General features: G+C 32.0%; 1 protein-coding gene across 1 annotated transcript in view; it reads left to right on the top strand.

Moving 5' to 3' along the window:
- Positions 1-18,266, top strand: part of LOC134726461 (antiviral innate immune response receptor RIG-I-like) — a 48,937-nt gene that overhangs the window by 9,364 nt on the left and 21,307 nt on the right. The window contains exons 7-14 of the mRNA XM_063590867.1: positions 571-714; positions 5,811-5,888; positions 6,935-6,958; positions 9,160-9,198; positions 10,032-10,061; positions 14,214-14,474; positions 14,831-14,989; positions 16,345-16,433. Of these exons, the coding sequence (XP_063446937.1) occupies positions 571-714; positions 5,811-5,888; positions 6,935-6,958; positions 9,160-9,198; positions 10,032-10,061; positions 14,214-14,474; positions 14,831-14,989; positions 16,345-16,433 (824 nt within the window). The remainder of the gene's footprint in view (positions 1-570; positions 715-5,810; positions 5,889-6,934; positions 6,959-9,159; positions 9,199-10,031; positions 10,062-14,213; positions 14,475-14,830; positions 14,990-16,344; positions 16,434-18,266) is intronic.

The raw sequence follows: 18,266 nt of genomic DNA on the forward strand, positions 1-18,266 counted from the left end.
TTTGGGGGGATTTGTGTTTACTATCTTGATTCTTTATTTAGTGTTTGTTGGACTTATTTTTTTCTTATTGTCATCTTTCATTACTTAAAGGTTCCAATGGTATCTTCCTCCTTCTGTTTCTTTCTTTGCAAATAGGTGCCTAGTTTTCATATATTTTATAGTAATAATATGTTTTGTTTTAAAACAAAATCAATAACATAAATGAACAAGTACACTCTTTGATCTTGCGCAATGCAAAGTTTTAATGCATTTTGTTTTTGTTCAATTTTGCAGCATGATTTCTTTATTAACTATATATCTTTTTCGTTTTAAATGTATATCTGCGTTTCCATTTTGCGCACATTTGGTGAAAATAAATAGCTGAAAATATTCTAAGAAGTGCTATGAACTAACAATGGAACAACATATCAATACATAACACAATATTAGTAACATCTATTCCAAGTAAGTCAAGTCTGGGGATTAAATTGAGTATCCTGTGGTCTAAAAGGAACAGGAGTACTATAATATCTTTCCATTATTTGACACACAGGTATACTATTTTGTAAATATGTGTGTTTAATTTTTCAGAGAACGACACAGAAACTACGACATCAAAATTGGACATCAAAAAGAAAGACAAAATAACTTGCATATACTGCAACCTAAGCTTTGAATGTCAGAAGTGTCAACAGAAAGATGAGATAATTGAACGCCTTACGGAAGAGATATCTGGCAAGTATTTAGATTTTTATCTTTAGAATCGGTGCTTTTCTCTTCCACGCATTTGTGTTTTATTCTTAGAATTGAAAACCGGTATAGTAAGATGCATGATATGTGATACATTTAATGTTCTTATCTCTTGTTTTAAGGAGAGAACCATTTATGAATCTATGAGGAAGATGTCTGGTAGATTTTTAAGAGAAATATCATAGCCCGCATGTCTTTGAAAACAAATCTTGTTTAATCACGCATAAAAACAAATATGCTTGCCTTAGAATATTTAAGATGTTGTCGTTTCGTTCAACAGATTTTTTTTATCGTCTTCGCTTGTTAATTTCTCAAAGTATAAACTTGCTTTAAGTTGCACTTTGTAAAAACCACGCCTCGTTGAGGAGAATATATAATATATATTGCCTGATATTATCTCTATGATATATCTATAAGAAAGTTAAACTTGGGATTTGTACCAGTATAAATACACATACATTGTGTAATAGGAGTACAATAAAATCCTAATTAAGGTTCAAAGTAAACGAATTAGAAGTACAGAAGTTTAATAGTTTAAATTAGAAGAAGTGAGGGGCATATTAATGTTGAAAATATGCCGCATAGCCCTATGTTTAGCTCTTTAGTTAAATAGAAGGACGTCAGAATTTGTAATCCTAGAATATATATTTTTACAAAACTTTTTAATAATAATGACAACGTTGTTTGAGCTGTAAATGTAGTTTGCATTGCATTGTCTATATACGATACTTCAACAGAGATAAATCTGCTTCATATTTAGACCTCTTTAGCTCGAAATGACAATTGATGATAGGTTGAATACCAAAATTTATGACAAACGCAATGATTTTAATTTTCCTTTGGTCGACTTTCCATTTCTGTGTAGCAACATCCCAGCGGCACCAGCGTTTGGAGTATATGTGTCTAAAATTAATGGTACGTTAATTTTGTTGAACGAGGAATACTGCTTTCTCAAAAGTTGCTAGGACAGGGCTATGAAACAATCAAATTAAGGTCATCACTCAAGAAATTTTACGGTCGCTATCACGAGCTGGTTTGCAATTACGTCAAAAGTGTGTCAGTAATCATATCTGATATTCTTTCTCAGTCACAATAACCTTCCATAATTACCGAACTGAACAAAGAAATAACACAACGGGTTCCATATACGGTGCAGGTAATACTTATCCTTCCGGAGCACCTGATTTAACTCCCGATGTTTAGTGGAGTTCGTGTAGTTTCTTAATTATTATTTATAACTATTGATGCAAATGTCCTTTGGTTTTATGAGTCTTTGTATACTGCTTGGCTTTGGTTGTTATTGTCTTTTACATAAGTTCAACCTAAAAAAAATGGCATTAGAAAATGATTGGTGGCATATGAAGAGTACCCTTTAACCGGATTTGTTTTTAATTTTTTGGCTTGAAATTGTTTTTTAACATTATTTATTGTATGACTGGAGGACTTTTGTTTGATATTCAAATGATGAAGATGACATAATAATTCAATCCGTTGATGTCTTGAGCTGGCATTGCAGTAACTGCTAGTAGACCTTAGTTAAGTTATGTATCATTGTCATCTTGTTTAGTTTCTTATGTTACCTACAGGTATTCTACCATTGGACTCGGACTTCTTTTAAACTGAGTTTTACTGTGCGTTTTTAGAGAGATCTCATAAAACATGTTAAATCCCGCCGCACTTTTGCGCGTGTCAAAAGTCAGGAGACCCTGGACTTTGCTAGTCTTGTATGATTTTAATTATTATTCAATTATGTATTTAGGTGTTTCGTATGATGTCCATAATCACTGTACTAGTACACGCTTTTGTTTATTGGCAAGTTGAAGCACGCCTCCGAGTGGAGCATTGTCTCGCAGTGTTGAAGACAGATTGGTGGCATTCAATTGCTTTCTGCTGTTTGGTAGCGTTGTTGTCTCTTTGAAACATTCCCCATTTCCATTCTCAATTTTATTCTCGTCATTTTGGTAATCCTTTCTCGCATCCTGCACTCAAATTGTACTAAACCTCTTCATGTACTTACAGTGATCTTAGATAACTATGTTAAACCTTCTGGAATTTCCAAATGCTTGGACAGATGCTCCTTGAAATTGATACATACATGTACGAATATATTCGTTATGATTGTAATAAACTTATTAACAAAATTCTCTTTCACTTTGTTGCCAATCGCCTAAAACAAGATAAAGGTAATACGTATACGCAAAACCCCTGAGCATGCTTAATAACATGGATGAATTTTCTATTTCTTCGATATGTGAGAAAGGTTAATTGTAAAAAGCATACGGGGTACTGAACATGTCCCTCATCACTGAAGGAATTTAATGATAAAAAGCTAATCATATCGATATGAAAGCTCAGTTAGATATCACTTATTAATTATTTTTTAGATAAATTTTATTATTCGGAAAAATCGTTTTCAATAAATAAAGAGTGTGGCAAATTTAGATTAAGTCAATTTTCAATCTTTACCAAGCTGGTTAGAACAAAGTCATATATTTTCATTTATAATCAACATAGTTATGTTAAATATGTTAAAACAGAGTAAAATGTAAAATTTTGGACATGGTTTATCAAATTCAAAGTTTGAATATTCATTAATATATGAATGTTCATTAATATATCCACCAGAACTAGACAAGCATACCACATCTTCTTTTTTATATAGACATTCAAGAAACAACAGAAACGGTTTCCTCTGCCTCATTTTTAGACTTATATCTTGAATTTGACTTACGCAGTCATCTCAGTACCAGAATCTATGAAAAACGAAACGATTTTAAGTTTTGAATTTCCCAACCTTAGAAGCAATATACCAACCTCAACTGCATATGGGATATACATTTCCCAACTCATTCGATATTCAAGAGCTTGCAGCTCCTACTCAGACTTTGCAAAACGTCATCAGTGTCTGAAAATTAATGAACCAGGTGTTTTTAATATTATGAATATTACTTTTACTATTGGATTTTTGGCTGTGATATCCATGTAACGTGGCTCGGTACTTCTACATCCCGTCAATGTGCTTGTACTATCTTTCATTTTTGCTGGTGTGTTTTGTTGATGCGACTTTTTGTGTTTCGTTGGTTCTGATATTAAACGTGACTCTGTACGTGACTCTGTACTTTAAAATATCCTGTCAGTATGTTATTGTTCTATAATATGTCATTATGTTATATTTCTATTATAGATTAGAAAAGACGTGGAACCACAAACGTTAAAATGATTTAATTACGTAGTGGAATGAACCATTTGTGGATTCTTATAAACTCTTTAGAACTTTTGGAGTATTTTTAATCTCGGCCTATTTCTGAAATTAATTCTTACATACTTTTGATTTTTTAACACCTGTATGCTAACATTAGCCATGTGAAATTTTAGAGTTGTTTGTATAAACATTGAACGACAAAAATATATGACGTATAAATTTTCTGACGTCAGACACGCAAAATTGTTTCTTTTAAAATTGTGAGACGATGATGACTGATGTACTCATATTTTGACTATTTTATTTATTATGCCTGTTTAGTTCATGCATCATTGAAGATATAACGAAATTTTATGAGACTGTCGTACAAAGTGAGAGGTTTAACGCTATAAAACCAGGTTTAATCCACCATTTTCACATTTGAAAATACCTGTTCCATGTCAGGAATATGAATTTATTCCATTTATGGAACGCTGGAACTGTCTCATGGTGTAAATATTTAATGTGTTCTGTTGCTTTGTCTGTACGTCCTGTCGTTTCGTCTTTATGTGATGTGCAAATGTCTGTATTTCATGACACGGTATATCTATGTTATGTCAAGTTAGTTATTTGTTTGGTAAAACAAATAGTATGATATGTCATTGCTAAACTTTGTTGTGTACAATATGCATTACATCATGCTGTAACTACTATATATTCTGTGAATATTTCAAAACTTTACGATTAACTACCTTTACATTCTTTGGTATTTTATCTATGTTGTGTCTATTCTTCCTTCATGTAAGTCGTTTGAAATTGCGTCCTTTCTCAAGTATTATTGTTCTGTACAGTAAATTACTGTTACGTGTCATTTTTGTGTTTACATTATACTATTAGCTATTAGCGAGTCAATAGCGAGTCCGTTTTCTGGTTATAACGTATTATAACATATGTATACTACCTTTGTCACATCCGCACTCGTGATTTAATCCACGAGCAGTTTAACTGTCGTTTGATGTGTCCTAGTATACTGTCTTGAATTCTCGGGAGGTGTCAGTTACTTTTCTGCCGTTTACATATTGTAATGTACTGATATATTTTGTATTATGTATTTGTCTGAGCTGATGGTTCTTGTGTTGGTTCTTTCGGTATTTCTGTCATACATTGTTGTCATTTTAGAGATGTGTTGAACATTACCATATGAAAGGAAGATTAGGCTTGTCATACAACCAGGTTTAACCCACTATGTTTATTTAATATCACCTGTACCAAATAAACAAATAAAGCTTTTGGCATGAACGGTCCGTTTCCGCGTATGTTGTCTATGCGTTTTATGCCCCATTTATGGGCATTATGTTTTGTGGTCTGTGCGTCCCTTTGTCCGTTCGTCCGTTCGTTCATTCGTCCGTCTGCTGTCCCGCTTCAGGTATAAGTTATTGGTCGAGGTAGTTTTTGATGAGGTTGGTGTCCAATCGACTTGAAACTAGTACACATGTTCTTTATGATATAATTTTGGTCATTTTAATGCCAAATAAGACTGTTTATCCCATTTTTACGTTATTCCGTTGTTTTTCTCTCACAATTGAAGTGTTTCCGATCGAGTTTAGTTTATTACCCGGATTCAGGTTTTCTTTAATAGAAGTACGTTTATTTAACATCTGTAAACAAACTAATCATATATACCAGGATTAAATTTTGTATTTACGCCAAACGCGTATACTTCTGTTGCCTCTACGTCAGTCGGTTTTGAAGTAAGATAGATACTAGTAACTGCATTTTGATCGATTAATTGTTCGAAATCTGATTTCCATCCTTCGAACATCAAAACCGTTATATCAAACAAGAGAACTATTAACAGTTTCAGTTAAAGGTAGTCTTAATATGTATTTTTTATTTTAAGAAAGCGAGGCTGTGATTATATGTGAGAACTGCAAGAAGAACGATTACATAATTGCAGGCCTGAAAGATAAACTATATGGCAAGTATATCACTACGTCATGAACATTTTAAACCAGTATTTTTTTTAATATATTTGTAAATAATTTAATTTTAAGTGTAACACTTCTTCCGATTTCTTGAGATAGTTTTGATTATCAGCTCATAAAACATAATTTTGTAATCTGACAGTGAGGTCATCAAAGTTTGTTTTTTTAAGATTTACTCCTTAAAATAAATGAAATGTAGAAATAAGTTAAAACATGTATAAGGAATGATTGTAATTTTGTTTTCTGTCTTTCCGTCGACTGATAAAGTTCATCGGTAAAATAAATGTTCTTTAAATAGAATAAACAGTTTTTACATGTACATATAATTAACAAATGCATTGCCACACAATCTAATGAAAAACTTTTTAATTCAAAATCTGTGTAAATGTACTGTGTAAATAGAAGTAATTGATTTTAATTAAAATTTGTCTTTTATATTAGTTGTACATACATTCTATATTTTCCTTAAATTTGTTTTTTTCTTAGGTTTTTTGTTGACAAAAACTCATCGGTAAAAATAAATTTTCTTTATATAGAACAAAACTATCTTTACAATGAACCAATATAAAAAAAATAACAAAAGCATTGCTACACAATATCATGAAAAATATTTATAGTGACTAAACATTAAAACTTATTTTAATCTAAACAACACTGTGTCATTTATAGCAACGACAAATAGAAAATACCTACTGGAAGAATTCCGTCAAAAGAACTGATGTTATTATATAGATAATGCAGAAGAATGATAAGAAAGCCTTTATTTTTCCAAATGTAACTAAAAAATGATAGTAAACCACAGATGACTCCCGAGATCAACATAAAGTTTCCGTACATCGTCATTCAGTACAATACTTTTTTTATTTTCTTAAATTGTATTTTTTTGTTAACGAAGGTTATCGTTTGAAATTATCTGCTTTCATTTTTTTCTCATCTTATTGAACTATTTATTTTTTTGTTGACTGAACATAGTTTCTGTTTCATTGCACCACACGATATGTTAAGCATTGACATATACTGATTATTGGGTTTTTTTCAGAAATGAGTAAAACTGATATTTCTGGTATGTATAAGAACAAATTGAATATTATCAGCAATTCCATAGCTTTAGAAATTTATCTGACTGTATTTTTGACTCTGTTATGTTGTTTTGCAAGATGTCGCTTATATCTTCAGCAAATGATATCGAACAGTTGATATGGTTCTGAAACAACTGACAAAACTAAATCAAAAACATTTCCTTGTGAAAATTACCTCTGATTTAGGTTATGAACAATCAGTCTTTGTGAAAAAACGGACTGATACTCCTATAAAATATTTGTATACCTAATGTGATATTATAGAAAGTGGTAAAAGAGTAAAAATTTGATTATGAAATTGCATTACACATTTCGTCAACAGGTTAACAGGTCAAATTAACTCGAAGATCCGATTTGAGAGTGCTTGTGTTTACTTAAGACTAGTTAAAAAACAAAACAAAAACAATTAACAATTGAGTACCAGAGATTAAAATAAATTTAAATACATCCCAGAGATTTATTGTTTTAACGCCATGAACTATCAAAAGCATGACTTGTGCAGTGTCCAAATATCGTCAGGCAGTGGGAATGTTAGGATTCAACCTTATTATACGCATGTTTCATGTTATATATAGATGAAGCATTTTCTAAATAGAAATACTCATAATATTGTTTACGTAAAATATTTCACAAAGACCTAGATATTTAAATGAAATGGCATAAGGGATGAAGATAACTCAATGAATAATGTGTCTGATCAGTGATAGTATTTCATTGATATCTGAGTGAACTACAGATGCTACATAAATTGGAAGATCTTATTCATATATTGATCTCTGTCTTTAAACTACATGCACTAACACGGCTTTAAATATGTTTCATAAAACTAGGAAGATTTCAGCTTTTAAATAGTTAACTATTCTATTTTATTGTTCTGCCTCATCGAATGGTCTTTATATATATCTGAATGTGTAGGTTACGCTAGAACTTGCTTACTATACATAGTTAAACCTTTTTCAACTGTTGTTTATAGTTCATTCTTATGTTGTAATGTTACACCACCGTCTCAGGAGAGGGGAGGATTGGGATCCAGCTAACATGTTTAACCCCGCCACATTCCCATATGTATGTGTCTGTCCCAAGTCAGGGGCCTGTTATCCAGAGGTTGTCGATTATTGATTTGTTACATCTTTCCTTTTGTTCATTTTCTTGGTAAGTTAAGCCGTTGTTTTTCTCGTTTGAATTGTTTCACGTATGTCATTTCGATGCCTTTTATAATTGACTATGCTGTATGGGCTTTGCTTATTTTTGAAGGCCAATCGGTGACCTATAATTATTAATTTCTATTTCATTTGGTTTCCTGTGGAGATTTGTCTGATTACCAATCATACCACATCTTTTTTTATATTTATAATAAATGGCGAGCTTTTGCGATTATACTCTTTCCACATGTATTGTTATAAGGTACTGAAATAACGTGATGTCGCAGTGACTTTTGTTAGATCTGTGAATTCTGGAACTGTCGCACATTTTGCTTAGTTATTGATGACGCGTTTTCTCTAACTTAAGTTTTAATTGAGTCTGAATTTGAATTTCGGGTTGACTTTCATACATGTAGCAGAAAATGCCCAACTTAACAACGGATCCGGTCTTGTTTTCTTCAAACTTGATTTGTATTTCTGTATATATTTATGAACATCAGAAAATTACTGTTGTCCTTATCAGTTTTAATTCATTGATAAATTGTCATTATGCTTAGAACTGCGATCAGTAGCTGTATGTTATTGAAGAGTAGTACTGTCGATCGATTGTCTTTTTGCCATTTTTCTTTAATAATAATTATCAACTTGATAAGCATGATGATTAATGTCATACCGGTACCTATCTGATATTTGAAGAATGTTACTATTTTATGGTATTATAGTACTGCCGCTCACGGAATGCATAACCAAGCTGTAGTCTGTCAATGTCTTTCCCACATCAGCAATATGCATGCATTTACATGTTTGTTGGTATATTAAAAAGGCTGTTGTTATTTGTCTCTTATACAATATGTAACTATTTGTAAGCCCTCGGTTCTTTAAAGTTAACTATACAGTATTGGTTTTGTTTATTATGGAAGCATTATGGTGAGTTGAATTTTTTCAACACTTTCTCCTTTATGGATAGGTATATCCTTATGATTTTGAATTTATGAAATGTATCTTATAAACTATATACAAAAAATCAAATCTTTTTATTGTAGAAAACAACGATGACACAAAAAAAGCTCAGGTAGCAATTGGTATGCATTTTATTTTTTTCAAATTATATCAAACAACACGGCAATAACGTGCATCCTGTATACATATACAAAAAGAAGATGTGGTATGATTGTCAATGAGTCAACTCTCAACAAGACACTAAAATGACACAGCAATTGTTTACAACTATATGACACCGTGAGTCCTTCAACGATGAGAAAAGCCAATACCGCTATCAATAACATGGTTGCCTGTATAATTATGCCGATGACACTTCTATGTCTTATGCTGACAACGATTTTGATAATGTAATTATGTACACTCGAAAGAGAAAGTGCTTCTTTAATTGACTGGTTCAGACTTAATTGTATGCAGGCAAATCCTGACAAATTCCAAGCCATTGCAGTTGGAAATAAATCATTTGCAAAAAAGCCTGTTTGTAATATACAGTCAGCAAAAATATCCTGTGATGAAATAGTCAAACTTTTGGGTATTGATATTGACTATCAACTTAATTTTAATCACCACATTAAAAATATTTGTCGTACATTTAAAAGCATCCCAACAAGCGAATGTTTTAAAGCTCATTGGCTGCTTCCTTACTAAATTGAATAAATTGACCATTTTCCACACATTTATTTTATCTAAGCATCAAATTGGAAAAAAAAATCAGGAAAGGGCTTAACGAGTTATATATATGAAGACTATGTTAGTTCATATGATGAACTACTTTTACGAACAAAGGTTTTATCACTGAAAAAAGACGTATGCGTAATATGGCTATTGGGTGTATTAAAATTGTCACCATCATGCTTACATGATTTAGTTGTATTGTAAGACTGTAAATATAATTTTAGATATTCTAATATTGTAGCTATACCTAGGGTCCGAACATCAACCTCTGGTAAGAACTCTTTTAAATACACAGCTGCTGTTTTATGGAATGATCTACCTGATGATTTTAGAAAAAAAATGCTAATTTTAGTCAGTTCAAAACTATTTTAAAGTCATGGAATGGAAATGACTGTAAGTGCACATTTTGTGCAGACGTTTAGATCATACCCCATTTGTTTTTCAAATTTTATGCTTTGCATTTTTGCCAGCTTTTTTGCCTATGCTTATATTCGTAGTAGGATCGTGGTAAAATGTCAAAGGTCGCTGTGCCATCGTAGAAAGAGCGTAGCGGAAGCGTGATTCTTTTCGGAGAGACTTCGAAACGATCTCACAGCGACGTTCCTACGACCATCACGTTTTCAATACGACCCATCTACGCTTTCTTTACGACCATACCACGTTGACACCACGTTGTCTAAGACCATGGTGCGATTGTAGCATGCTAAGTCGTTCTCATCGTGCTCTTCTTATGACCTGACTACATTTATACTACGACTGTACCGCGCTCATGATAATTTTCACATGAAATATATAAAAGCTCTCCATGCTTTTGTTTGTATGTATATACTATTAATTTGTACCACATGTCCTTTTTCACCAACGGCTCAACCATGCCTGACACATCTGTGTCATTCCTGCAATCATCACTAATAACTCGTCATTTGAGCTTGATGGGCCAGCAATAGGTTTTGATGCAGGTTGGATTGGTCGGTCCGACATCTCTGCTATATATAGCTAGATCAGGATTCGTTACTATCAGACCTCCCTCTGCTTCTATATCTACTCCAATCACCACGCCCACGTGTACTGGTAGATTTTGGTGGCATAATTGTGTTTTATCTGGGAAATCTAGGTTTTGTTCAGAAATATAAGGAATGAAACAGTGTTCCTTTGAAACACGATGCTGAGAAAGTAGTAAGATCGCGGTATGACCGAATTATAATCTTGGTAAGAACTTGCTATAATTGCAGTACAGTCGTGATAAAATCGTGTAGTAATCTGATATCTCGTTGTATGGTTGTAGTGAGAACGTGAGGAGCGTAGTACGATCATGATAAATGTAGAAAAAGCGTGGTATAATCGTAGCAGAATCGTTGTAGACACGAATAGTGGTCGTTGTAGCATCGTGATATCAATGAAAATTAACATGTTCTTGCCGCTCATACCGCGACCTCACCACGAATTGAATTTGATTTAGATCACGCTGAGCGTGTTGCGATCGTGGTCAAGTGAGAGTGGGAGTGGGGCTTGAAAGAAAGGAGAATGGTACATAAGGGACTTTCAAAGTAGACTTCTCAAGTAGAAAACCAACTGGCAACGCCATGGCTAACAATTAAAGACAGAGAACAGAACACAATACACAAAATGAAAAACAAAAAACTGAGAAACATATGAATTCCACAAATAACTAGCGGCGATCTATTCCCATGCATGTATGAAAAAGTTCTACACATGAAAAAACTTAAATGTGATACTAAAAGTAACTTGCATTGAACTTCTTATTCTAAAGGTTATCAATTGAATTGACCATACATTGTTATAAATTACATTTAAGATTAATGTTATTATATTAAGTCACCTTCAAAAACCAACGGAAATGTAGTTTCATTTTTCATGTAATTTAAGCCAGGTCTATTCTTTTTATTCCAATCGTTCGTTATTTTCATTAAACGATTTTTATGTTACGCCTTTGAAATCGTTGTTCACAACAAAAACGGTCAATTAGGTGTCCTTTAAGTTATGTGATCTACGTTTACACAAGTATAACCTGATACAAAACAAAACTACTTTCGTTATTTCTCTAAAAAGACAAAATGACTCGTATTTTGAAATAAATCTGAGAATAGTTAATATGAATTGTCGTTTGATAAAATAAGAGCGGGCTAATTTTGTAACTAAAAACTGTTTACACAAACCAATTATTTTCGCGGATACTTTATTTCGGGTCAAGCCCTTTCTATTTTATTTAGCGGCGCGTAAATGTCGCGATTCTCAAATTTACTTGTTGATGTTAAGAAAGAGACAATCTTCAGTTTTACATATTCGCGACGATTAATTTTCGCGATATTTTTCTACTCGACAAAGTCGCGAAAATAATTTGGTTTACAGTAATATTATGCACTTATCATTGAATATAATTAGGACAGTGATTGGCCGTATCAAACAAATATTACATATAGAAATAATACATATTTCATTCTTACGGGGGCTTTTAGCAAAATTTTTCTGTATGTTTGTAACAATGGACAATATTGATTTATTAATTTGTGTAAAATGAAGCCTTCAGTAAATTTTTAAAGCTTCATTGTGACAATTTTATTGAAAGAAAAAGTCACAGTTCATTATACATGTTATTTACAACAATAAGCTAAGGCTTACAGTATCTTTATCAATTTATATAGAAGTCAAAAAATCGTCCCAGAAACGTGTTTCTATTTTTAAACCCCAAGTTTATGTCCCATTTATGGGCATTATGTTTTCTGGTTTGTGCGTCCGTTCGTCCGTTCGTTCGATCGTTCGTTTGTCCGTCCATTTGTTCATCCGTCCGTTCGTTCATTTTTCCGTCCGTCTGTCTCGCTTCATGTAAAAGTTTTAGGCCGAGGTAGTTTAAGGAACCGCTCTATTCACAACTTTGTTTAGAAAACTTAGCTTCTTACGTGTATTCCTGATTATATGTATAACATGAGTATACATGAACATACAGTTTAAAAGATCATGTATTTAATGTTGGCATATACATGTGTATGTCAAACATTTTCATAAAGCGATATAATTGTTTTTTTTTTTTTTTTCAACATAAGAATTACTTATTAAAAATATAGAAAATGTATTCATTGTTATCAAAACTGACTTTATTGCAATTTTAATAACAATAATCATAAACGTGCCTTTGAATTATAATGTTTTATACGTCAAATATTTAGCTCAAAGTAAATTTAACAAAATGAAGAAATAAAAAACCAAAGGTTAGTTATAATTTACACAATTAACTCACATAAAAGTAGTAATGCACCATTTTTATTAACTACCAGCCATTTACTGACTACACATATACCAATTAAACCTGCCCTTACTCGTGTAGCCATTACAATTTCAGTGTTGACTTCTTTGAGGCAAATTTAGTAGCAAACGAACGTAATGTGCACGTAGCGTTAATATGTTCGTTCCATTATATACTGCTTCAAACTGTAGCATTAAGGTTTACAATGAATAATTTTGATTCATGTATTTTCAGGTTTTCGTTACTTTGAACGTACAATTGACATGTTGATGCAAGTAATTTTATCAATTTAACAACCCAATCTTTTTATAAAGGATTAATCATATTTTCCCGCGAAAAAAAATCATTTCTAAACTGGGGCGATTTACTCCAAATGAACAAAAGTCCGAAAGTTTGTGAGTCAGCTCACACACCTCTTACCCCTAGAAAATTATGTCTAATACTTCATGTTCAAACAATTCTTGACGCAAACAGTTTGACTGTTTTATTATTATTTTTTTTCTTTCTAATTAGCCGTCAAATCCTGACTTGGACGGAAAACACCAAATTGACTTGCTTGAGAACAACCATTCATGTAACGAAATGGAAAATATAATAATACCTACCTCAACCAATCTTTTTCAATGACAATTATCCGCAATAACAGCGTCGAAGTAACAATTGACGTCATGCTTTATCTGGTATTAATGCGTCAAGCTTACACTTGACTTTTCGGGGATTTTATCATATTTAAATTGTACACACTTTCCCAAGCTCGCATGCAGTGATTCTTTTTGTTAAGATTAATACAGCAAAAAAGAGTTCTGTAAAACAGATTTAATTTCAATTTTTTGGGAACCAAACCTACATTTAATATATATCACATTCAATATCGTTCATGAATAAGAAAAACATAATTAAAATAATGTTTACATTGGTTATAAAAGATTTGGCATTATGGTATATCAAAGGATAAACCATGGAAAAAGAGCTTACAAACCAATTGTTTCAACAATTATTTGTAGACCATGTTTTATATGTTCGTACTAGTGAAAACTATTTATTAAGAAAAATTGTACAAAATAACAGATGCCTTTTCAGAAATAAATCTATCAAATATCACAACATGGAGAAAAATGTGCAATACGTTTCCAATAAAATTATGAAATATTCATTCTGTAGTTGTATTTCGAGAACCATTGGAAGACAAGACCTGTTTCGAAGGTGACACAATCAGCCTTGAGTGTGTAATAGATGGAGAGAAGAAACCAATCAAGTGGTATAAGGATAAAAAGGACGTATGCAAGTTGTCAGATAATTTACGTGATGAATCTACAGACCAAACTTGTAAACTAACAATTTTACATGCTACACGAGATGATGCAGGGGTTTACACTATGTGGATTGGAAATGAAAGTAAAAATGTGCGATTGAATGTTTTCGGTAAGAAAATGAATAGTTAAAACTGCTTCATATAAGAATTTTTAAGATAAAAACATCAACCAATCATTTAATCTAGTCATCAATCATTTAACAAAATATTGTCATTATATACATTAACGTCAGTTCTTGTCCATGCGATTCGTTTTTGATACGTTTTGGTATTTGATTTTGCCGTGGGGTTATAGACTTTCCGAATTGATTTTCCTCTGAGTTAAGTATTTTTGTGATTTTACTTTTTAGATATAAAAATATCGGTAAAACGCAATCAGAAATACATGTCTTATTTCTACAATTTTCTTTTAAGATTTCCGTACTGTTAACTTTTATATACATTTATTTTTGTGTATCTTGTTTAGAAAGACCACCATCTTTCACTAAACTCCGTAGTTATCAACAAGAACTAGCAGCAATTGCACTGAAAGGAGAAAATACAATAATTTGTGCTGGGCAAAATGCTGGAAAAACGTATGTGGCTTTCCATGTGATAGAGAGTCATTTGTTAAATCACCCAAGAGGTATGTTTTAAGATGTTGTATAGGACACAAAGGAACTTCTTCAATTTAATACAAACTACAAATTATGCTCCTAAAATAACTACACAAAAAGAACCAAAACTGGAATCCAATAGTATTGACATAATTCAAATTATTGATTATGGATGGTCGTAACTGAAATTATTTTGAATTCAAGCAAACATAAATCATGAATTAATATCTATACGATAAGTTTTAAAGTTAAAATTTGTAACTAACAAATCTGACGCTCTGATAACTACAAAAGCTAGCTATAAAACCAGGTTCAGTCCACCATTTTCTACATTAGAAAATGCCTGTACCAAGTCAGGAATATGACAGTTGTTATCCATTCGTTTGATGTGTTTGGACTTTTGATTTTGCCTTTTGATTTTGGATTTTCCTTTTGAATTTTCCTCGGAGTTCGGTATTTTTGTGTTTTTACTTTTTTTTTTATAACTACAATTATAGTAAAATACAAATATTACTGTTGACTGATAACCTTTTTCAATGAGTTCATTTGTCTGGACCAAGTCAGGAATACAGTAACGTTCGATTTGCTTCATGTGTTTAAGAATTTGATTTTCCATTTGATAAGGCACTTTCTGATTTGAAAGGTCTTAGAGTTTGGTATTTTTGTCATTTCATTGTTTAAGGACCGATACACTTGCATTGATTGTACATGTATTGCAATTGACGGGCTTTTTAAACCACATTATCGTATTGTTTAAATGCGATATCCAGTTTGTAACTGTCAACTGTTATACACATTGACAGGTTTATACAAACCTCTTTGCTTCTAAATCATCTTTCAATGATATAATTCAGTAATTGTTTCGAGTGCAAATGTAATCGACTGAAAAAAAATGATTTGACAGTGATGCGAAGATAATGTTCATTGAAATCCATATCGAAACTACATACATGGGCACATTGAACGAATTTGGGTTCATAAGCACCGTAAGATTGTGGCATTAGAAAAATGAACAATAAATGTGTTTGTAAGAACCTAAAACACCAATTTAGAATACAAATGTAACAACCCCAACATATAATCAAACGAATTGAGAATAACTGTTATACTCCTGACTTTATGCATTGCCTTTTCATCTCTTAATAGACTGAATGATGTGCAGTAACTTATTTGAAATCAAATGTAAAAAAAAATATATAAAACAATCCTGTTGTAGATAACATAATAAAAACAAACAAAAACTGATTCATCAGTAAAAGCTTTAAACATTTTATATACACTGATATATTACAAGTCATAATGTGAAAAGAACATTCATGGTTTGAAATAGTGGAATTCGACTAATATGGAATTTATTTATAATAGATATACAATTTATCTGTAGGAAAAGTTGTTTTTATAAACAAGACAAATGTTTTACTGAGCCAACAGTACCAAAGAGCATGTGAAACATTCACAACACTACATTTCCAGGTAAATTGTTGATAGATACAGGTGTATGCATTAGTGAAGCTTGCACAATTATTTGCAACGGGGAGGTATTTCGGTATCGACATGAGACATGTTACAGTTTAAATAGTTATCAAAGGTACCAGGATTATAATTTAGTACGACAGACGCAACACAGGACTCATCAGTGACGCTAATATCAAAATATTCATGAAGCCAAACAAGCACAAAGTTGAAGAGCATTGAGGATCCAAACTCCAAAAAGCTGTGACAAACACGGCTAAGGTAATCTATGCCTGGGATAGGAAAATCCTTAGTTTTTCGAAAAAAAGTAATTAAATAAAAAAACAAACTATAAATTAGTCACGCTCGGTGCAATACAGATATCAAATTACAAGATAACATTAGATATTATCCTGACAATCAGGACATAAGATCAAGAAATAGTTCATTGTTAAGTATGTATTTCAAATAACCGGAGATATTATACCAAAATATCTTAATCTTAATATGCACGTAATTATCAACTTAATATTGATTTTATTTCTAATGCCTTGCCTTCAATACCATCACGGATGGTTGGTACAGAACAATTGCTTGAGTTGAATGATATTTATAGTTTACTCCTTATTATAGAGAACCTTACATTTTTTCTTTTTTGTTCATAACAATTGAACTAAACATTTGTTTCCCCGTAAATATTGATAGGTGTATTTTAATTGTTTTACATTGTCTTATCGGGACCTTTTATAGCTGACTATGCGGTATGGTCTTTCCTCATTGTTGAAGGCCGTACGGTGACTTATAGTTGCTAATGTCGTGGGCCTCAATCCTTTTTGTTGTCTGGGGGGACTATGGGATTGAAGTCACGCTTTTCGTTTTCCAAATTTAATTTATTATTTTACTGCCATTTTACAAAACACATGGGTGACAGACGACGCTAACTGTTCGCCGCCGACAAACATAAAGAAGGTATACAGTCCCGTAAAATACAATAAACAGGCTAAATTAAGTCCTGCATTTCCGGTAACCAGAAATACCAAAATAGAGGTATATAACATCCCCCGCCCAGATATAAAATTTGAAAAATTTTGGTCTGGTCACTGGAAATGTAGACAGCAATAAAACATAATACAATAGGAATAATAAAAAAAAAATACATTTCAAATTTGTATACACCCTTTCAAACTCCGTACAGGGACACAATTTTGTTTGTACTTGCATATATACTATATCATATATAAGATGAACATAACTTTCATACAGTTGACTCAACTCTTAAGTTTGCTATATATTGGTGACAATTTGTGCTCTAATCACAGTGCTGCTAGCAGAGACCAGAAACTCTTAATATAAATATTTTAAATAACACAATCTAGTATAACACTATCACACACACACTTATAAAGTAGCCAAAAGTTTCATGAAAATAATTTTGATAGACATATATACATACACTCTCAGCCTCAATAAACAATGTTATAGAAAATATACAGGTTTTTACTCCAGAAGACACTAACACTCTGTACACCGTTATATATTAAACTGAGAAAAACTTTCGCAAGTATTTGAAAAACTTTTCAATTCTGTTGCATGTAACACATCTAGTTCAATTAATGCCTTATCTAGCTTCATGATATATATACCTTTTGAATGAAACATTTGATAGAAATGCATATCTTTAAGAAAAATCAAAACAATCAATCGTAATATCATACGAAAATAACAGTAAATAAAAGTACATTAGTGCAATTCAATTAAAGCGATGCTACCATCACCAAAAACGTCACAAATCAAGAAGATTATGTCATTCTGTATAATCCATAGCTGAAAATCAGGGTATGACTGTAACTGCTC

This window comes from Mytilus trossulus, chromosome 7 (genome assembly GCF_036588685.1).
Source record: "Mytilus trossulus isolate FHL-02 chromosome 7, PNRI_Mtr1.1.1.hap1, whole genome shotgun sequence".
In the NCBI taxonomy this organism is placed as follows: Eukaryota; Metazoa; Mollusca; class Bivalvia; order Mytilida; family Mytilidae; genus Mytilus; species Mytilus trossulus.